A 22,706-nucleotide genomic window follows, 5' to 3' on the forward strand; every position below is an offset into this window, starting at 1 on the left:
TATTTGGGGTAAGGTAGTGGGAATAAAACCCCACGGCCTGCTAAAAGCAGTGAGTCTAACAGGTGACCCACCAAAGCACAGTAAGGTGGGGCCTAGAAAGGAATCCAATCCCCTTCAGGTAAGTGTGCACCAGAAGTAAACCCAGCTGCCCTCTTCCAAAGCAAAGGGGGAGGGAAGTGAATCACTCCCTAAGAGGATGAATGTGGGCCAGGCCTGGGTGTGCCAGTTACAAGCACCAATTTTGTCTGGAGGAAGGTACCTTCACAGCAGCCCTCGGGAAAACCCTGCCTAGAATCAAGTAAGGTAGCCAGCAACACTCAGTCAAAGGTAACTGCGTACGGAAGGGAACAGGCACTACAGGTAAGACCCAGCATTAAAAACAGGCAACAAAAGCAGTAAACACAGATTTAAGACATTGAAAGTATCAAACACAGATTATACAGAAACTACACCTGCTATATTTAAGGAACAAGACAAATCTGAAGATGTCTTTCCAATATAAAGAGAGAACAAGAAGCTACAAAACACGCCCTCTCCAGAGTGAATCTGACCCTAGAAAAAATACTGATTCAGGTAGTTCATGGAGCGAGTTGCTCATCTCCACAAAGACCCCCTTCCATCTCAGCATTGTCCTTGGCATTTGCATCTCTCCTCGGGTCCCAGAGGCACAGGTCAGGAAACAGCAGAGAAGTCTGTAGTGACCAATCTTTCTCCAAAGTTCAGAAATTGATCTACGTGAGCTACAAAACCAGCAGATAGACCCCAAGTACTTTTGCCCCATCTCAGGTACTAAAACCATTACACTGTACCGATTACACGGGCTTGGGCGGTTCCCAAACCCTCCCGGGGAGAATCCTGAGGATTTCTTGTTCCATCTCCCCTTGACACTGCCTTCCCTCGGTGGCCTCCTGACCGCCCCCCCCAGCTCCCACACTGTTCCCTTCAAGTCAGCCTCCACATTGCCACAGCCACCTTCCCAAGAGAGGATCGTGTCACTCTTGCTAAAGTCTTTCTGTGACCCTCCTCCCCACAGCCTATTAAGAATGACGTCCATGCTACTCTGTAGCATGGCATGTGTGGCCTTCCTCATCATGTCTTCACGCTACCTTTCTGGTGGCCTCAGGTACCTATTCACCACATTGCACCTCACACCGCTCCTGCTCTGGCCCTGAGACGCTGTCTCCTGAAGGTGTCGTTTAGGCCTCCAGCCTTGGTGCACGCTGCGCCCATCCCCCACGTCCGGGGTACTTCACCCTTCACACCCACCTCTGACCTCACCTCCTCCAGGAGGACTTTCTCACCCAGCAGGTAAATGTATCCACTCACTTCCCATTTTTCTAAATAAACTTTTCATTTCGGAACGATTTCATACTTACAGAAAAGTTGCAAAGATCATGCAGAGAGTTCCCATATACCCTTCACTCAGCTTCTCCAAATAGCACATTTGTTAAAATGAAGAAACCAACACTGGTCCATTGCTACTAACTAAACTCCCTACTTTATTCTGATTTTCACCAGTTTTTCTAGTAACGTCCCTGTGCTGTCCCGGATTCCAGCCCAGCATTCCACAGTGTGTACTGTAGCTCTTCTTTTTTTTATCACTACTTCCCTGTCCTCAAAGCACTTTGTCTTCAGAGCCCCGAAGCACATGGTACCACGTGTGATTGCAGCTGTGCCGCAAGCACCCAGCATGATGCCCCGCGTGATGCCCCGTGTGATGCCCCGCGGAGACACGGAGAAGTCTTCTCCTTCAAGCGATTTTGCCCATGAAGAAAGAGCTTTGTGTCCCACAGACTCACCTGACCACTGTGCCTCTTTCCCCTGAGTCAGAGAGGCTGGGATGCTTCCCAGATTTCTTATTTCCTTACTGTGGACTTGTGTTTCTTTCAGTAAAATCCTTGCTGACGATAGCAATTTTTTACAGTGATCTAAAAGTTATGATCCAACCCTCAAGCAATTCTACCAGAGCAGCCACAAAAGGGAATGAGAAAAGTAATCAAGAGGCAAGCTTCAAATATGGGAAAATTGAGTGATAGGTTACTATGGACACAAGCAGAATGTTAAAGCAGGACCAGAAACAATTTCATGTTAAAACTTATCTCATTTCTTCTAGTTTATGTTAGAAAAAAAAAAACAACTTTCTAAGAAAAGGTGGTACAAGACAGGCCTGTACCACCACTGTCTGACTATTTGTCATTTGAAAGTCAGCAAACAACAGCATCCATTGTGTTGTCTAGCACCTTTCAGATTTTGCATGATTGACAACCCTCAGAATGCAAAAGGTCCACTCTCGCATATTACAGCACATTACAACAAATGCACTGGCCTAGGAGACTCGATCAGGAGCCAAGGCAAAGGAGAGTGGTCCCCTGCACCCACCGTGGAAACACACAGCTGGGAAAGGGGAAACCGGGTGCATCAAGCAAAAACCCGAGTTTCTGGGTCAGAAACTGGGTGGCGTGGCCTCACCCAAGCAAACCAGAGACATCTCTCTAATGGTTTCCGGCACAGAGCTCTATCCCTGGCTCAGACCCCAGTTATCTGTGCTCTTCTCTCCCCAAAAGACAGGTTACAGCCACAGGTAAGTCCCTGAGGTGCACACCCCTGGCCTCTGGAAGAGTTCTGACAGCAAAGGAACACAATCATCTTTAAAAAAAGAAATAACCGATTTCCCTTGGTTTCACTGATAGCGAGTGAGTCTTCTCAGTTTTCTCCCCCCAAGGCCACATGAAAATGCCACCAGAGAAACAGGGAGAGGTCCTGTGACGTGCGGCCTAGGGACCCAAACAGGATCAAAATTAGCAGCTGCCCCCTGTGGGCAAGAGCTGGCAGCAGCTGGAGTGCGACACCCCCCAGAGGAAGGGAGGAGGTGCTGCCCGCGAGGCTCAGCTGGCTCTGGGGGCAGGCTCCCAGCCTCGGGCGTCAGATGCCGCGTGGCTCCCAAGTTCAGGATCAGCCCCGCCCGCCTCCTCAGGAAGCCACAGGCCGCCAGCCTGACATACTCTTCCGGACCAGCTGTTTCTATCTGCTGCCTTCTGGATAACCAATGTCATAGTTTGGAGAAGGACACAGTAGAAGATGGATATCAAGGCGGGTGGCAGCTGGAAGTTTAGCTTTGTTAGAAAATCCACTAATTAGTGCATCCGTAGACAGCCACTGTGGGTCCCTGCTTCTGCTCATCCATCGTCACTGATGGGATCACCAGGTCACCACGCTTTATACTGATGAGGATCACCCGGGAAAGATAAGGCTCCCAGCATCTAGAAGGTCGGCTTTCCTTGCTTGTCACAGGGCCCTCACCTGGTCTCAGGCTCAGAATGGCCTGCTCCGGATGACTGCGTTCACCCTGTGACACCATCATGGCCGAGTGTGGGACTGTTCCCACCCTCGTTTCACACTGTTGGGATGCCTGTCCTATGGCCTGTGCCCAGAGAGCTAAGTCCAGCTGAGGTGTGGACCTCAGCACTCGAAAAGGGTGCTGAACTGGACACCTGCCTGAACTGCGTTTCTCATGGAGGAAAAGGAGTCACCGCCAGCCCACCTCGTGCTTTGTCCCGCCCCCGGCCTGCCTACCCCACAACCTGTATGAGTTTCCTAGGCCTGTCACAATGAAGTTCTACAAAGTGACTAGCTTTAAACAGCAAGAACGTACTGTCTCACCATTCTGGAGGCTAGAAGGCTGGAGTCACCATGTCGGTGGGGCCACGCTCCTCAGGAGGCATCTACAGGGTGGTCCTCCCTTGCTGCTACCAGCCTCTGGGGGCCCCGGGCCTTCTGTGGTGGCATCACTCTAACTTCTGTGACCTTCTTCCCGTGGCTTCACAGCTTCCCTCCGTGCACATCCAACTCTTTGTACAAGTTTTCTTTTTCACAAGGACACCAGTCACTGGGACTAAAGCACACCCTGATGGCTCGCTTTAACTCAGGCGTGTCAGACTCATGTTCACCGGGGGCCACATCAACCTCACAGTTGCCTTCAAAGGGCCGAAATAATTTTAGGACTGTAAAAATGTAACTACTCCTTAACTGTGAAGGAGTTGAAATTACAATCGAGTTAACTCGATTGTAAACACCCTATTTCCAAATAAGGTCACATTTTGAGATGACGGTGTTAGGTCATCAATGTATTTTAGGGGCAGACAATTCAATCCCTAATTCCTCCCTTGGCCGTACTCTCTTTTAGTAGGTTCTCCTTCCAAAGAATACTCCGCAACAGCAGGTTAGGTGAGCAGGGCAGCAGCTGGCCGGTTGCAAGAAATGCAAGTCAGTGCAGAGGAAAATGGTCTGGGTGAGGCCCCAGCACCTGCGGACACAAAGCTCTGACCCGTGGACAGTCCTGTGGGGCACGAACCAGGTGCTCACAAAGCAGGATTTGTTTCATTCTGTATTTCAAGATGACAAAAAGTTTTAATCTGTGGTTTTTTATCTCATCTACTAAATATTCACTGAAATGCTTGATGGCTTTGATTATAGTCTCCAGAGGTGACTGCAGAGGTGGGTAAAATTCCCGAGGCAAGGACTAGTTAGTTCCCCTGGGTTCCACTCCCTGATCTTTACTACAAAGAAAAGGGCTACAACCAGCCCACACTGTGGCCTTCCACTGAGTTCCCAGCACTGAGCCGTGTGCCACGTTGTAATCGTAGGCCTTCGGCTCTCCTTCCTGAGACGGCTTTGTTTCTCCCATTCGGCTAGCATGCCCAGACAAAACGATCATCACCTTCCCCTGCTCCTTCCTGAGGGAGGGACCAGGGTTAGGAGCACAGCAATGCAATGGCTACATGGGCCTAAAAGTGGGAAATCCAGCACCATGGGTGTTGATCTGTCTGGTGAGCACGAGTCCTTCACCAAGGGAGCAGGCTCGGAATAAAAATAATTACATGTGTACAGACCAGCTGCTGGCCAATCCCGCCAGCAGCCATAGGCTAGCTTGTCAGCCCCAGAACCTGGAAGGTCTGACTCCTGTCACCACCTTAACCCCCCACCTACCAGTACCAGAAATAGAACAATGAGCCAGGTGCCTTAGACTTTGTCTCCAACAGTGACACCCAAGGATGTTTTACAGTGAAAACTGACTGCTTGTAATGATTTAGACCTCACAGGGCAGAGAGGGCAGAGCAGCATAATGTAAAGGATGAGGGATTTAGAGTAAAAAAGCTTGCAATTTCACCTGAATTCACTGCTTACTAGCTAAGTAATGCTTGTTCTTTTAAGTCATTAAGTTTTGGAGTGGTTTGTTATGCAGCAATGGCTAGCTGATACATGCTAACCCAACTGCTGTCCAGGCCGGATCAACACTTCCTTTTGTTGGGGCTGTGATAGAAAATGAGGTGGGACACAAAGGTCAGAGTGAGCCTCTTTTCCCTATAGACCAGCAGTCTTCAAATGGGGTCACACTCACCACGACACTTATAACAGCGCTTTCTACAGTATGTAAACAATACGGGAAACTTCAGAAGAACTGATGTCCAGGTTCTCCACTTTCATATATGCATATGTACCCTTCTCTAACAATTTATCTGTCTAAGGTTAAGGTTCTTCTCCCTCTTCCTCTCACAAACTATCCTGTATCCCACCTTACAAAGGAAAGTCAACTGTCTTCATCATCCACAGAAGACAGTTCTGTGTGGCATGGGGAATGTAGCCCAGCCCCTGATTTGGAAAACCAGTGGAAGCAAGTCAGCACACCAGAACCAGGCTGCTGGATCAGTTCTCCCATGGGGAAGCACGCCTGCATTGTACCGAGGCTGCTTTGAGACTCACTTTTGCTAAAACTCCCTCACCTTGAATTGAGGCAGCAAGGGCTTACTGTAACTTCCTAAAATCTGTGCTGAACCTGTGCTGGTCACACTCCAGTGTGACCAGTTCAGCCACTTTTCCCCTTGGTCAGCAACATCCTTCTCTTTGAAGTAATTAGCTTTCCTTTGTTATCTGTAAAAGGTAATCACCTACAGTGAACCTGTACATAGTAAATGAGGACCATCCTCAATGTAATATACCCACAAAAGCAATCAAAGCCTGTCCAGCCAGGGGTTGGGCCCACTGTCTCAGTCAGAAAGTGGCCATGCCATCCCTTTTTCTCCACAGGACTTCTGTAGTCCATGTGAGTTTATTTACTGCAGCCATAACACACGGACCCCAAGGGCCAGAGTCCACATCAACCATCCTTATCTTACCTCAGTATGTAAAACCCTCAAGGGAGCTGGCATAACACTGTGAGAAACTGCTTGACTATCTACAAAAGCTGAAGTTATGTATGCCCTGTGGTACCGCAGTCCCTCCAGGTATATACCCAAAAAATGCACACGCAGCTTCACCACAGCACACATATGTGACCACTCACAGGAGCCATTGGCTAGTATGTTCACCGACAGTAGAATGGATAAATAAATTGCAGCATGTTCACACAATGGAATACTTAACAGCAATAAGCAGGAAAAGTCTATAATCATAATATATGGATGAGTCAACAAAATATTCAGAGAAAGAAACTAGACACAGAAGAATACATGCTTTGTGACTATATAGGTACATATACATGTATATACAAAACAAGCTCCCCACAAAAAGATATGCAGGCAGAAGTCAGAACAGTCGCGGCCCTGATGGGCACTTATAAGCGGCAGGGGTTGTGAGAAGGGGCCTCTCGGTGCCGGTCACACACATGTGCTCACTGAAAAAGATCTCATGACAGATGTGCTTTTCTAGGCTAGACTGTGTTCTGAGAAAAAGCCTGAAAAACAGGGGACAAAATAAAGGGACAACTAGATAATTCCTTTAGTCGAATAGCCATCAATTCCTAATCCATTCATCTCAAGAGGAATGAATTTTCAATAAAATTGTATACTTCTTTGTGTTAATAATTAGTTATTGAATAGTGTCAACCTTGTTTTTGAGTTATATACTACTAATAATTGCAATGATAACTCAATTCAGAAGGAAACTGTTTATATTCCTAGCCTTGTAATGATAGAAAAACAAACAAAAACTAATAATGCTGCAGAGAAGTATGATAACTGATAAAGGAAAAAACTTTTCAATAGACAAAATTCCATGGGGGAGATGAAATGGAAAGATGTGATCAAGGAAATCTTGCTCATGTATATTTTTGAAAGGCCAATGGTATATGTATATCAAATCACTAAGTCATTTATAATTTATATTACTTAAAGGTGTCAGTTTTATTTTTAAATGTCAATATTGAAATATGACAAAATTAGATCTTTTATAATTATTTAAACTGAGATTAGAAAATTTTGATGCCTACCTTAAAAGGCATAACAGGATACATAATTTGTCAAAGGTACTTTATTTGAGGCACAGAAACAAAAAAAAAGTTATACAAAAAATAATTCAGTACAAAAGGATCTCCCCAAATATTCCCTCCTCAGGGACCTGTCACAGTGGCGTACATCCCACCCGCATGAGACAGAATGCTTTTGGTTCCAAGTGAGAGAAACGCAACCCAACTGGACTGTCAGTGGGTGAAGGCTCTTAGATTTTCCTCCCCATGGAAGCAAGAAATCAGCCTGTCAGCTGCATGGACGCTGGAAGAGGACACGAGACTCCTGGGTCAGAGACACTGGACTTTCCGACTCACAGCAGTAACAGTAGCCAGAGCATTCCAGCCCCAAATCCCACAATGCAATGTGAACGGGGCCAGATGATACCTGCACATGCAGTGGGTTCTACTGTCAAAGACAAACCCCAGGGAAATGCAAATATTTTATAATGGGCATTAACCTGCCTGACCTTTGTCTCCAAATAGCCAGAGATATTTATTATACTGAAGGGCAAACAAATACCTTTTGTTTTGGACGAAGACACCATCTCCAGCTTCCAAAGAGGTTTCATATACAAATATTCTTGCAAAGGTATTTTGGAACAAAAGCAATGAGAGTTTTTGCTCAAAGGACATAGAGAAACACAAGGGAGCCATGGAAAACTGTCTCCCAACATAACCGAGGAGAAAAAAACACTTGTGACTAAAACATACAGCAAATCTAGTGAGTTGTCTCAAAATACTGTCTCAGAAACCCAGCGCCCCACACGCAGCTCCGCCCGGTGTTCAGCAAAGGAAAGAGCTGCTCCTCCCTGGCAGTTCCACAACAGCTCTGGAATCTCACCGCATGAGCGGGTGGACCATACGGGCCCCAGTCACCGGCTGACCCTCTATCTCAGAGGCGAGGTGTGTCCCACCCAAATGGCACAGGTGCAGAATGGGGCAGGAGAGGTCTGCTCCCAGAGAACGGGGACACCTGCTGAGCACGGCAAACCACAGCCTCCCCCATACACTCCCTACCCTCGAGACAGCAAAGCCCACTTTTTTTCTGTGAAATTCAGGTATCATTTCTTTTTAGGGGCCGATTCTCATTTTAATAAGGCTAGTGGCACGACCAAACTGCTACTTCATCATCAAACTGCCTAAGATGGGGGCTATGAAAGTGGTGCCGCAGAGGGGATGTTCTGTGGGACAGCAAATGTCATCTGGCTGTGCCGGGATCAGGATTGTGCCGGCTCAGTAATGGTGCCTCCAAAGATGGCCGCGCCCTAATCCCTGGCACCAAGTACATTAGCTTGCCTGGCAAAAGGGACTTCGCAGGTGTGAGCCCATGAAGGATCGTGAGATGGGGAGATTATCCTGGGTTATCCAGGTGCGCCTGATGTAATCACGAGGGTCCTTGCAGGAGCGACCCAGGAGGAGTCAGAGAGTAGGGGGAGTGACAGTAGGCACAGAGGGACAGGGACAGAGATTTAAAGATGCTCTGCTGCTGGCTTTGAGGAGGAAGAAGGTGAGCCCTGAGCCCAAGGGTATAGCTGGCCTCTGGAAGCTGGAAAAAGCAAGGAGGGCCTCCCCTAGAGTCTCCAGAAGGAAGTGGTCTCGCCAGCACCTTGACTTTAGTGCAGCACATTTTATTTATTTATTTTTTTTAACTATAACTATAGATGGGTACATTGATTGATTCCTGATACATACAAACAATATCCCTTCTACACTAAAGACTGCCACCGTTGATCAACCTCTTTTTTCTTCTCAGAGCAAACACACAACGGGCAGTAGATATTCCAAATAACCCGTATATTTCCCCTATTTCTAGCCTCTGGATACTTAGCTGAAAACATTTCTTCCTTCTCCAGGATTCTACTCCCACAAATTTAATGGGGACTCATTTCGAAAATGGAATTGTAATATTAAATGTACAAGAGGGAAACTATTTCTTGTGCTTGAAAAGGAGTTCCACAGTCAAATCAAATTGTATGTGCTCCAGATACACTGTTTCCTTCTTTGTTATGTTTGATGCACTCTCCAGACTCGTATCTCAGTACCATATTTGACACTCTCTGGGCTAAAGTTCCACTGACATAGGAGAAAAAAATTGGTCAGAGCCTGCTAAAAAGTTCACATAGATGTTCACATAAAGTAGCACATTTTAAAATGTGCACTAGCGACTGGGTTTCAGACTTCTGGCCTCCAGGGAGTAAGAGACAGATCACTGCTGCCTTGAGCCATCGAGTCTGTAACAATGTGTTACAGCAGCCGCAGGAAAGGAGCCCACAGCCAGTGCCAGCGCACAGGAAACAGAAACAAACCCGGCCACGGGTCCCTCGGAGACACCCGCCAGTGACGACGCTTGCTAGATTGTCCCTTCTGCTAAAAAAGCATTACTAAATTCCATATTAAACAGTCTTAATTTCGAACGCCTTTTAAAAATGTTCAGTAACGGTTTAAGGAGACAGTGTGGTGAAGAGGGCATCTGATAAAACTTCCAGACCGGCGGCGGGCACTCCCCAGAATGCTCAGCTGGCGCGCACTGGTCGGCTGGGCTGGCAGAAACCGCAGTAAGTGCAGTCACATAAATGAATCATACACGTTCCAAGGCGTGTGCTCATTTCAGAAACCACACGTGTCCTACCATTCCAAGTGCCTTCCTGGTTTGGTGTGGACATGGGGATCCCTCTGCAGGTATCGTTTTGTATACTGAATATTTACCACGTGGGGAGCAGCTTTGTTGTCGACATAATTAGAGAATAAAGGGGACTCGATTTTTAAAAATTATTTTGGCTTTATTTTAATTTTCATTACTGTATTTGTATAGTTTACCCCTGAGTTTTACTGAGATACAATTGATGTGTAACGCTGTATTAGTTTAAGGCGTACCACATTGTGATTTAACTATACTTCTGAATAACACCCTGTGTCTATATGAATGGGGGCAGATAGATGAAAGGCCGGTGAGAGGTAGGGACTTCAAATAGTACGTGCTAATATTTTAGTAAAGATCAGCACTTTATTTTATGTGGTTAACTGTGTCTAAGCTATACCAGTCTTTACTTGATATTCTTTTTTTTAAAGATTTTATTTATTTATTTTTAGAGAAAAGGGAAGGGAGGGAGAAAGAGAGGAAGAGAAACATCAGTGTGTGGTTGCCTCCCACGCGTCCCCCACTGGGGGTCTGGCCCGCAACCCAGGCATGTGTCCTGACTGGGAATGGAATTGGCAACCCCTTGGTTTGCAGGCCTCCACTCAATCTATTGAGCCACACCAGCCAGGGCTTTACTTGATACTCTATTTAAAGGCAGCTTAAATGTTCCCATATTCCATGAAATTCTTTTTTAAGTGAAGTCACGAAAGCTCCTAGTTAACAGGAAGAAGTCTCACGCAGCCTCACCAAAAGGGCTCAGGTGCACAATGACCCCAGCTCCCTCCCAGGTACTTCAGGAATCTTCTCAGGTCTGGCATCGCCCTGGCGCACTGCTGAACAAGCACTCCACACACCATTCCTCACAGCCTGTGCCTAGTGACCGGGCCTGAAATACTCTGGGGAAAACCGAGAGTATTGATCCATGACTTCTGAGAGTCATGAAACTCAGATTCCAAGAATGGCCATAAAGGGACCACTGGGTAACCATGGATCAATCACCTCTCCTGTACCAATGTATCAGCTTCACCACCAGCACAGTGGGTGGGAAGTTCCTGCTCCCCAGGCTGTTCAAGAACCGGCAGAGGATCCAGTGAGGCAGAAGCAGAATCGATCAGAGCCACGAAAACTCCACGTGAAGGTCAGGGCTCGTGAAGAGCGGGAAACAAGTGAGCGCAAGGAAGGCCCCTGAGACAGTGACGTCCGCCCTCCATCTTCTCTCATCAAAAGAGATTCCAGTCCCAAGAATTTAACCAGATATGAGGGAGTGGCTTTCCATTAACCGCAGCCGTCCAGGACTTCCAGCACAGCACCCCAGCTCAGCTTCAAATGAAATGCCTGCCCAGAGCTGTTTGAGTCAGGAGGGGAATAAACTGCCTGGACAGGCTAGTAATCAGGGAGAAAACACTTTCTCCTTTCTCGGTTAGAAATAACAAACAAATAGGGGAGTGTAGAGGTTCTGACCTGCACAAAAAATTAAGAGTTCCTCTCTCATCACTAGCCGGAGGGGAAAGGACCCAAAATTCTTCTCGCCGTGACACGGAGCCACTTCAGGAGCCAAGTGTGGAGACGGAGTGTGACAAATCAGATCAGGCACAGGAGGGAAAGCGTGTGTGTGTGCGTGATGAGCAGTCGGGCTGGACAATGTTTGCTACATCCACGTCTCTCCCAAGCTCCCATCCCCCTTGACGTGGAACCCAGTTGAAATGTCCAGGTCCCCTCTTCACGAAGCCCAGGCCTTCCGCTGACAGCAGCGAATGGATGTTTCTGAAGTAACACCATCCTGCACCCAAACACACATAGAGCTCTCAGCCCCCTGGAGGCCAGATACATGTCCCGTGTACACCCATCCCCATGTCTGCCTTTCTCCCCACTGCCCCAGGACCAGAGCATCGCCAGCAGGCCAAAGACACAGTTGTTTTACGGAGGCTAGTCGTGCAGATTTGGATATAGAACACATGGATATTTTTGAGTTACAGAGCAGTCATCGGCTGCTTGTTCAAAAATCAACTTAGACTTCATTGTCAAGGACTTGTGGCAAACATGAGAAAGCTCTTTTCATCAACAAGTGCCTTGGGGAGCCGAAGAGTTACGTAAGAAGCAACCTGCATTTGCCTCTGCAGAGCATGGCACAGCAGGCTCCCTCCACAGCAGCCGGGGGACCTGATCACATCCTCCTCAGATCCCTGGACCCAGCCAGGCTCCTCCTACACACACACACACGGGTGTCTGTGCCTGAACTCACACATCCACATTCCTCAGGCTGCTTCAATCACAAAGGTTTGGAGATTTTTTTTAAGGCAAAGATACAGATTGTTTTTTCTCAACTGCATTAATTGAACGATACACCTCCCAACCTCTGCAGCAGAGATCACACTCAATAGAAATGCTTTGTGTGTGATGCGACCCAGAGAGCAGCGGTTCTGACCCTGGCTGGCCCCGTCCGATCTTCTGGACAGCAGGGCTGTGCGCATGGCAGGAACGGAGGGCTCTGGTTTTGCAGCCTCATATCACCAACCCCATGGAGGCCAGGAGAGATTTCTACATGAGCCACTGAAATAAGGTTCTCCGCTTAAAGCAAACAAATTCATGTCTAAATTCAGTGAACTGGAGGCAAGAGAGACACTGACCTTAAGACAATTCCTCTGGGCTCATCATGAGCTACTTCTTAAGGCATCAGTGATGCTGGGAAAGGGCTCTGAGAACTAGCGAGGCTGTCTCTCCTGTCTCCCCACTGAGCCATGTCCCCCAGGTGCCTGTCTGCCCCCTTCCCACGCCTCCAGGGCCCACTGAGATGAGATCGTCACCGCAGCAGGTCCAGCCCATCAAGGCACAGAGGAACAATGGTGGCTACACCTAAGGAAGGGTCACCTTTTATTAAACCTGGAGATCTAGACACTGAGCTGAAAGGCTCTCCATCCCCTCCCTACAGACAGGCCCCCTCCCTCACCCCACCACACCTACTCGTGTGGCCGAGGGGAGAGACCAGAGACCACCAGCCTGCCCAGCTCCTGGCTCGCTCAGCAGCAGCTACATGTCCTGGTCAACAATCCCTTACCTGAAACCTATGGGGCCAGAGGAGGTTCAGAATTCAGGTTTTGTTTTAGATTCTAGAAAACTAATATGACATCCCAGCAGAGTCTGAGGAAGCATCCAATGAACTCATTAATATATTTTTATATCAAAACATGAATATTCATACTAATCTTATGGTTATTTAAAAAAACCCAGACTCCTCAAGGGTAGGGGACTTGGCACCATCTGTTTTACTTTCTTGCAGAAGGTACATAAACTCAATCACTCAGGGACAAAGACAAAGACCAGGCCAGCGGGACACCGCCAAGCCCTGTGCGCATGCCCCGACTCAGAGGCCGCGGGGCAGACCACCAGAGACAGCACCAGGCTGACTGCAGAATCTGACACAGAAAATGCCAGGCTGAGCTCCCGCGGCTCAGAACCCAGAGAGAAACCGTTCACAGAGCTCGCCACGCTCAGAGGATCATCAGTCCCCGGGACTCCGGCACCCGGAGGATCCGGCACCAGGCAGCAAGGAGGACACAACTAGATCTGGGCATAGACCCGAGTGGGACCCACACTGTGGCAGCAGAGCCCTGAGCCCATGTAACTGATGTCGGCGCCACGGGGTGCACGGCAAATGGCAGTGAGCTTCCGGCTCTGAGAAGCAGAAAGGACATTATACAGCTGGTGTCCTTCTCTCTGCCCTTTAAATGCCAGCCCCGCAGGCTCCACCTCCCAGCCCGCTCTCTTCCCAACCCGTGCACACTCCCCGTCTACTCGTGTCCACTCCCATGGCCGTGCCCGCCACCTCTGTGTCCTCGACCCTCACACCTCTGTCATTTCTGCAGCCCTCTTCCTCACTGCAACCATATTTTCAACTGCCTCTGGGGCACCTCCAGCTGGTTGCCTCAGGTACCTATTCCCGCTGAGCCAGGCCACTAATACCTGTGTTTTCTCCCACTTCCCCCCACCCTGCACGTGGCTGGGTCATGTGACTGGGTCTAGCCAATGGAATGTGAGCGGAGATGCTGCGTGTTACCCTGCAGGGTATTTAGTTCCTGCGCACCATCCCCAGGTCTCTTCCCCTCCATGATGCCAGGACAGGGCAGTGGGTAATCAAAAGGGAAACCTCCTAGGCCCGGGAGTCACCGCTTAGCAAAAGCCACTGTGATACGAGAAGAAAAAACTTCTATGGCGAAAAAATTACTGTGAGTTTGGAATTATCTGACATAGCAGCAAGTGTTAAATAACCCATATGCCTGCCTTCTCCACCTGGCAAGTTCCTACTTATTGTGCTCGAAACTCCAACTCAAATGCCACCTCACCTCCTCTGGGAAGCCCAACTTCGCAGGAAGGTCGGCCACTCCACCCTGGGACCTCTGACCACTTACTCCAGCGCCTGGCACAGCAATTACCTGACCCCATCCACATGCTTATGCTTGGGTCCCACATTGTCATGTGCTTCTTATCCCACCCCTGTCCTCTCAGTGTCTTTCAAGTCGCAAACACCCAATCCATTTGATTCACCGAAGCACAAAGCAGAGCCTTTGCGCTCATGTGACCAGCAAACCGCGAGTCCGCCTGTTCCCCTGAGACACAGCGGTCTCGGCGTCGTGCTCGGTGCTACGGGTGGTGGGACACAGGACAAGTAAGACACTGTCACCCACCTCCAGGAGCACTTTTCACCTTTAGATGCTCTGCACCCCATTATCTCCCATCTTTATTAAAGCACAGTTTCCACCTTAAAAGTACAGTCTTTGCAGGAACTACCGGAAAGCAAGATCAAAGAGGAGTGTTGCAATGAGGAGATGAAAGCAGAATGGGGTGTGCTCTTGGGCCCTAGGAGCCTGGCTCAGCCAAGCCTGCCACCATGTGGACGTGACAGCCTAGTCCTGCAGCGTCTCGTCACCACTGCTTGGCAAACCTCCCAAACCATCACTGACCAGGGAGACAGAACACAGGCAGCTGGCTAACGTAGTGTGTGCTGTGAGTGCTTCCCTCTCTCCCAATTCTCTGAAGGACACGATGCCACTCTTAGTCTAGCCCCAGGGAAATGGTGACCTTAAATAAGTGATGATCAATTATTAATGCAACGTTTTCACAATAATTCCCATGCGCCAGCACTTCACCTGCTGCAGGTGTGGCTTTACTGTGGACGTTGGGATTAGCCACTTAGTGTACATTAAACAGGTGGTCAGCTGGCCGTGCTGGTGTCCCAACTGCTCAGACCAACCAAATCATCCCCTACAAAGAGCCATGGCAAACCCTAGGGCCACACCCACAGCTTCCACAGAGCACTGTGGGGCTTCTGGGACATAAGCCTCACAAGACTTTCAGAGTGGTAAATGGAACAATCTTAGGCTCTGCAGTGTATTGAAGGCTGGGACCTATAGACAGGCAGTAAGATTAGAAACAAATGGAAAAAATGGAAGGGTAACTCAGCCAAATGGAATGGCAGAGTTTGGGAAATCTGGTACTGCAAGTACATTCTGATGGTAAGTTTCACATGTTGCAGAGAAGAGGTACATCACAACTCAGAGAATTGTTCCCGGCTGGTATTTCTGTAGGTCATATACCATAAACAGAACAATGAAGGCCCCCCTGCTGCCCATCCGAGATACCAAGTGCGTTCCTGGAAAACAAGAAGCTGGCTGAAATTGCCCGGCACCTGACCTTGTATGAAGATCCTGTTCCAGTAGATTTTCCCCACTTGGCTGCCCCCAAGAAACACCAGGTTGGACAGGATCAGCATGGAGGTGGAACAAGAGGCGAGGGCTGCGTGGAATCGCCGGCGAGCCCGTGGGGAGAGGAACTGCACCTGTGGGCCAAAGGCAAGAGTGCATCTCATCACACGGGTGGAAAAGTGAGACTGGGACGTCACCCAGCCCTTGACGGCCACTGGCCCAGGATGCCTCCCCCACAGCCTGAACTGCTATTAGAATTAAAATGGTTTTTTAAACAGGTATCAACACTTCTACCCCACAACAGGCTCATTCTGGTCTAAGGAAAGAAGTGCCACACCCCAAGTTGTCACTTCCTCTGACCGGAATGGGCCTCCCTTGGTCACGTGTAACACAAGGTCTGAAGCTGGCTAAGATTTAGCTGGAATGTCTCTACGCGTTTCCTGCATGCAAATCTACAGGTACAAGGACCATTTAAACTGCTCTCCGTGATAACAAGCACAACTCCATGTGACAAGGTCAAGATCCGGGCGATCTCCTGGGCCGGCTTACTTGACCCTGGAAGCCACCCCATAACTCGGACCCACTGTTAAGAGGAATCCCATGAGGAGGGTGCAGGAGATGAGGACAAGCCGGCTCCACTCCTGGAATCCGAGGTCAGGGTACACGCCACCGAGAGTGAGCTTGCAGCAGCGTCAGCAGATGGCGGCTCATCACGGCACCCGACATGCGCAGGAGCAGGGAGATGTTTCCCAACACTGGAGGTAAAGAATTCTGCTCATCCGTCCAGCTGAAGTCTTCACTGCACTTCTTCCTCCCCTTTTAACATCTTCCTGAGCATTTCATAAAGTCAACAAAGGCTTTATTTCTCAGCGTTGACCCTTCTGGTGGTCCTCTCGAGTGAGGTCAGTGCTGTGTCTGGAGTGTGTGAGCCCCGTGATGAAATCGCAGGGACTGTCCTCTGCGACTGTGTATTTAGAATGAGAATCAGGTACACTGCAACAGCCAGACACACCTGGCTTGTGACGAATGCCTCAGCCTAATCCAGAGACATAGGAAAGAGGAAGGAAAGGGTCCAGAGACAGCTCCTGAATAATCCTGGGAAACCTGCAGGTCTCTGGGGTGGTCACCTGCATCCTGATTTCAGCTGCGCTCCATTTACGACCAGAATTCTGAATTAGCTGGACTCATGGCAGGCCAGAAGGACTAAGGTAGAGCTGACTCTCCAGAAGGTGGTTTATTTACTTCTGGGGAACCTGCTGTGGGTCACCTGTGGCCATTGTGTGAGCCTGGGTCAGGGTCCTCTGAAAAATCAGAAGTGAATTCCTGACACTGCCCCTTTTCTCTCCTGCTAGTCCCAGCATCTGTTCTGTATGCTCAGACACAGCTGCTGCCACACATCCCCCATCCACGGCTCTCTCCTCACATCACCTTGGAGCACGGCTTCACGGGCACCAGATGTGAGTGTGGCCTTCTCAGGCATAAGCTGTGCAGTGAGCACTCACTGAGCTGTCTGCCTGGATATGATGGCTCTGGAAAGCTCTTCAGTGACGCTGACATGTCCCATACCAGACAGGATGACCTCTAGTCTCTCTCCCTGTTTCAAGAGGCCACCAGGGGATGCTGTCAAACAAGACCAGATGATAGATAATGACTCAGATAAAACTGGTAATGAAAGTGGAATGGGGACAACTCCGTGCTCTTTACCTCTGAGAATAAGGAGACATTCGTCTACCAGTTTCTGCATTTTAGAGCAGAGGAAGTTACTTTCTGGGCATTGCTGACTCAGTTAGCAACAGCTGGGGAGGCAAAACAAGAGGAAGCATGAAGACAGCAGGAAAAAAGTCCCTAATAATAAATCAAGAAAACATGAATTGTCTTAATTGGCATAAATGTGTCCAAATGATTCTCCCTAGGTAGAGAGACACTGACAACACATTTGATTTCTAAGGGACCCAATGAGCCAGACACTCTGTCACTCTGTTCTCACTCCATTAGTGTCCCCCAACCTGACATCCTGTTTGCAGAATTCCGAGGTCCTATGTGATCTTTCTCTCATTAACATCAGTTACAAAGGATGCACATAGCTCGGTTAAGCCAAAGTGATTCTCCCTTTATGGAAAATAATTACAATGATTAAATAATCAATATTTAATTGAGAGATATTGAGAGAGGAGAACATTCTTTGCATTGGGTTGCTCAGCAGGGCTGCTGTGCCAGGTTACCCGGTACAGGGCTGAGGGTCAAGGGCAAAGGAAGGGAGGATGTGAGGGAGAGCAGTGCTGGAGGCACAGGGCTCCGCTCCAGCACCCGAGGCCCTGGTTCCCATTGGTTTTCCATTAATTCTCCAATTACCCCACTATCTCTCTCAACTACATCAGTCAATAAATTCCTTTTTCTGCTTAGGGTAAAAAAAAAATCAAAATCCTAGCAAACGTGAAGGAGCATCATCTCAGAGACAGGAGGGTCAACATCTAAAATCTGAAATAACTGACTATGATTCAATTTTTAGGGAGAGTTACTTTTTAAAAAAATAAGTAAGAATGTTAAAAACAGAGACTATTGGACTTAGTACTCTAGAAAGACTTAAAAGTAGAAATCAAGATGTTCATAGGCAATTCTTGATAATTTGCCAGGGAAAGTGGGTAGGAGACAAAATAGATGATCATGAAGAAAATCCAACCTAAGTGCCCATCAGTAAATGACTGGATCAAAAAACTATGGTACATTTACACAATGGAATTCTATGCAGCAGAAAGAGAGAAAGAGCTCCTATCTTTTGCAACAGCATGGATGGAACTGGAAAGCATTATGTTAAGTGAAATAAACCAGGTAATGAAAGACAAATACCATATGATCTCACCTTTAAGTGGAATCTAATCAACAAAACATACAAGCAAGCAAAATATAACCAGAGACACTGAAATAAAGAACAAACTGACAGTGACTGGAGGGGAGGTAGGAGGGAATAATAGAAGGAAAGGGGGGAAGGGTTTTCAGGAACAACTAAAAAGGACATGCGGACAAAACTGAGGTGGGGGTTAACATCAGGGGAGGGAGGTAGGAATGGCTGAGGTCGGGAAAATGGGATGGTGGGAGAATGCAGACAACTTCACTTGAACAAAAATTTGAAAAAAAAATCCAAACCCCTAATTTTAACTAAGAGCCACTGTAGGGAACCACTTCGTATGGCATGGAAATATAGCTCAGCACTCACATGGAAAACCAGTGGGGAGTGAGTGGCATGCAGGGCCACGCCCACGGAGACGTTTTCCCATGGGGAACCAGGCCTGCATTGCACCTAGACTGCTATGAGACTCGCTTTTGCTAAAACTCCCTCACCCTGAATTGAGGCAGAAAGGGCTTACTGTAACTTCCTAAAGTCTGCGCTAAACCTCCCAAGTATGGAGTATAACCAGTTCAACCACTTTTCCCCCTGACCTGCAACATCCTTCTCTTTGAAGTAATTAGCAACATTCTTTCCTTCGTTATCTGTAAAAGGTAGTCAGTCCCCTGCAGTGAACCTGTGCATAGTAAATGAGGACTACTCTCTATGTAATGGACCCAGAGAAGCAATAAAAGCCTGGCCAGGCAGAGACTGGGCTCTCTGGCCCTCTCACCCTCTCTCTCAGAGAGTGGCCATGCTGTCCCTTTTTCTCCACAGGACTTCTGTTGTCCATGTGTATTTGTTCTCTAGCAGCCACAATATACACAGATTCTGCCGGCCAGGATGCACCACAAGCTCTGTCCTCTGAACTGACAAAACTGGCCTTGCCAATGAATAGTGCACTTGGCAGAGTACTGCCTCCCTTCATTGTGAGTCAGTGGCCGAATGATGAGCCACAGGCAGAAAAAAGAGCACCAGTCTGGACGGTCCACGGGAGGGTGATAATGAACAGCAAAGGGGATGCCAAGCCTCGGCTACAAACATCTCTGCGCTTCATACTCCCTGGACACACCAGACGGGAAGAGTTTTGACATTAGGGGTTCCCTTCTCTCTGTCTTGGGAACCATCGGGTCTCAGCCATTGGTTCACAAAAACTCTAGAGCAGTGATTTTCAACATTTTCTACCTCATGGCACACATAAAGTAAATACTAAAATTCTGTGCCACACCAAAAAAATTTTTTCCTGATCTAACAAAAAATAGGTATGATTTTGATTGATCTACAAAAATAATAATAATAACCCTTTTGGCTCCAAAATGACTTTTTAAAAAATTAGGTACCTGTATTTGTATACAAGGATTTCTGGTACCAAGAATTAACCAATCAGATGCAACCTTGTTATGCGACATGACCAATAAAATGCAACTCCATTGAATGACCTATATACTTATGGAGAACACCCATTCTCACTGGATGGCTATTGTTGTATTGGCTGTTGTCATTTTTTTTTATTTGACAATCTAAGGGAAAAGAAATCCATGCCCCTGCCTAAATTTTCAGGCATTGTATGTATTAAAAATCCTTGTGGCACAGTGACTGAAAATCACTGCAGAGAAAAGTTCCATACTTAGGAGACCTGGGAGAAAAAAAATGCCATGTGGGCAAGGCTGGAAGGATATGTGCGCTTGGCCCAGCCAGCTCCATCATTTAGATGATTTTTCTGAGTTTCTTGGGCCGTAGGGTCAGAGTTCCCACTTTAAACCCTCTGTTCCTCCTCACTCTCTCCTCTGAAGTCCTGCAGCAGTTACCGCCACTCCTCCTGTGGTCCTTCACATCTAGGACGCTGGCTGTCCATGTGCAGAGGCCTAGCCATATGTTAGTCACCCATCCTTACAGCTTAGATGCTTGAAAACCCCCTTGGTAAGAGAAACGTTGAGGAATTGTAAACTAAGTGGGAAAATCGATCAGGGTGCAGTGAAGAGCCATCAGGTATGAAAATAACAATCACCAACTTGATCAGATAAGGCAGTGACTGGAAGACAGAATCTGATTTTCATTAACATGAATATATCAAGGTAAAAAGAGCTCTGGGCTGGTCATGGTCTCTTCCCAGAGAATAGCTCCATGGCAATTCAATATCCTCACGGCACAAAGTGGAAGAGGCACATACCCCTGAGGATGTCTGGAAATTTGCTGGGCATTGTTGGTTGCCAAGGACAATGCAATTGCCAAGAGGTGACTGTGGCGTTTGATGGGCTGGGGCCAGGCACAATCAACACACTACAATGTGCGTGACAGACCTGTCCTGCCCAAAACCACAATAGCGCCCTCTGGAGAGAAGGTGAGAAGTCTTCTTCCACATTCTTTATAAAGCTGACTTCCCTTTTGGCCTGTGGGGGCACAGAATGTCCCCTCCTCCTTCATACAGTCCCAGAACTGTGCCCCCTTCCCCCGGGGACCAGGAAGTGCATCTCGAGACAGGAAAAGGGCTCCTTAAACAGGGCCCCAGTGGTAGATGCCACCTCCACCCTCGCCACCAGCATCAGATATGAGGAGAATCCATGAGCCCGCAGCCATGTTCAGGCAAGATGTACCCCAGTTCTAAGCCTCCTCACCCACACCCCTGCATCTGAGGAAGGAGGAAGGATGGGAGGTGGAGCTGGCTGGGAAGCATCACTGTGCCCATGCAGGGTGACCCGTTCTCCAGTGTGGACCCGGACCTCTACGATGGGTTGGGGCAGTTTCTCTCCACGTTAATGTCGCTATAACCCCCTCCTCAGCCCCAAGAGCAGGCACTGGGCTTTGGGCCTGGATACCACAAGCCCCTCAGAACATCCAGAAATGCAGAGGCAGCTCTGTCCAAGTGCACTGTCTCGGCCTGAAGAAACAGAGCCAGGGGGGCGGGGTGTGGGAACGCCAGTTTAGCGGGGGGTGTACGCTTCCCTCTAAGACACTGGTTCCAAAAGTGAGGCGTGTAGCCCAGCAAAGAGCTGAACTAAACTTCTGTCAAACTAGTTTGAATTTCCTGCTGTGAGGTGCCCACCGCTTGTGTTCAGGGCTCATGTGTTCATTCATATCTCTATAGCAACTGTTCTCTTTTCCAGTCAACATCCTGTCCCTGGAAATCACAGGACTGGTTGGGGCAAACTAGCTGGGCCCTGGGGGTGCGGTCTGTAGAATCGGAGTCAGAAATGATGCTCAGAGCAGCCCAGGGGTGGGCAGATGGTGCAGTGGGGCTGCTGGCAGTTGTGCTCAGTGGGCCCCGTACTTGTCCATGGAGGGGCTGCATATGAGGTAGAGCTGGGAGGGCATCTGGGCTGAGCATCTGGGGGAGCAGATGGGCTGGAGAAACGGGCTGCTGGAGATGGTGACAAAGGCTTGGCAAGTGGGACCTGATGCTGTTTGCTTTCAAGTGGGGGAGACACTAAAAACAGAAACTGGGTGGGTTTGAGCAGCTGGACACAGTTGTTCCAAATAATCACTGAAGTTTTTCATCTTCTAATAAAAATGCTAACCAGAGGGTGAGAGAGGATGATCAGGGCCTGACAAGGGGAGAGGCTGATGGACAGGCACCCACAGGCCATAAAGGTGACACCAAAGACAACAAAATAGATAATTCTGGCTGTCGTGAAAAAGAAGGGTGGCCAGAGTGAAATGCTCAGGATTGGGACTCAAACTCCACAGTCACTCCTGGGCCTCCATGTCCCATCTCTGGACCAACCTGCCGGGGCACTGCTTCCCTTGATTCCTTTCTCAAGGTACCTTGGTCATTCCCATTTCGAAGAGTATGTTTTACCAGTTACCCATCTCTCTTGTGTTCCTGCCAATATGGTACCTTCCTGAAGGATGGGGAGGCTTATTCTTTAAGCTGCATCACTTGAGACCCATGCATACTCTGTGTGTGCTCAACAGTTATCTAACACCTGTCTCTCTCTTGGCCCTAGATAAGTTACAGAATCTTCTGACTTCCTTAATGTTTCACCTCATCCTACATCCAAGCCAAGCGAACATGTGAAGGCACTCAGAAAGCAGTGCTTCCTTCTCATAAGTGTACAGAGCTTCAAAAAAATATCTGATCAATGAAGTTAAATTTTCCAGTCTTTTCTTGCCACTGATATCTAAGCAATGCATGCTCCCGAGAGAGATTCAAATGCCTACAGTGATGAAGGCAAAGCCAGCTTTACTTAAACGAACAAGTTGCCT

The 22,706-nt window shown here is 48.3% G+C and overlaps 1 protein-coding gene across 5 annotated transcripts in view; it reads right to left on the reverse strand.

Moving 5' to 3' along the window:
* The window catches only part of HHAT (hedgehog acyltransferase), a 246,746-nt gene that overhangs the window by 38,813 nt on the left and 185,227 nt on the right, over nt 1-22,706 (reverse strand). For all 5 annotated transcript variants that reach the window (XR_008390351.1, XM_037136997.2, XM_053658765.1 and 2 more), the window contains one exon: nt 15,609-15,753. Coding sequence is in view for 4 of the 5 variants with exons in the window: in XM_037136997.2 (XP_036992892.2) it covers nt 15,609-15,753 (145 nt within the window). In the remaining variant the exon portion in view is untranslated. The remainder of the gene's footprint in view (nt 1-15,608; nt 15,754-22,706) is intronic.

This window comes from Artibeus jamaicensis, unplaced genomic scaffold (assembly GCF_021234435.1).
Source record: "Artibeus jamaicensis isolate MK-2021 breed Jamaican fruit bat unplaced genomic scaffold, CSHL_Jam_final contig_2170, whole genome shotgun sequence".
NCBI classification, from domain to species: Eukaryota; Metazoa; Chordata; class Mammalia; order Chiroptera; family Phyllostomidae; genus Artibeus; species Artibeus jamaicensis.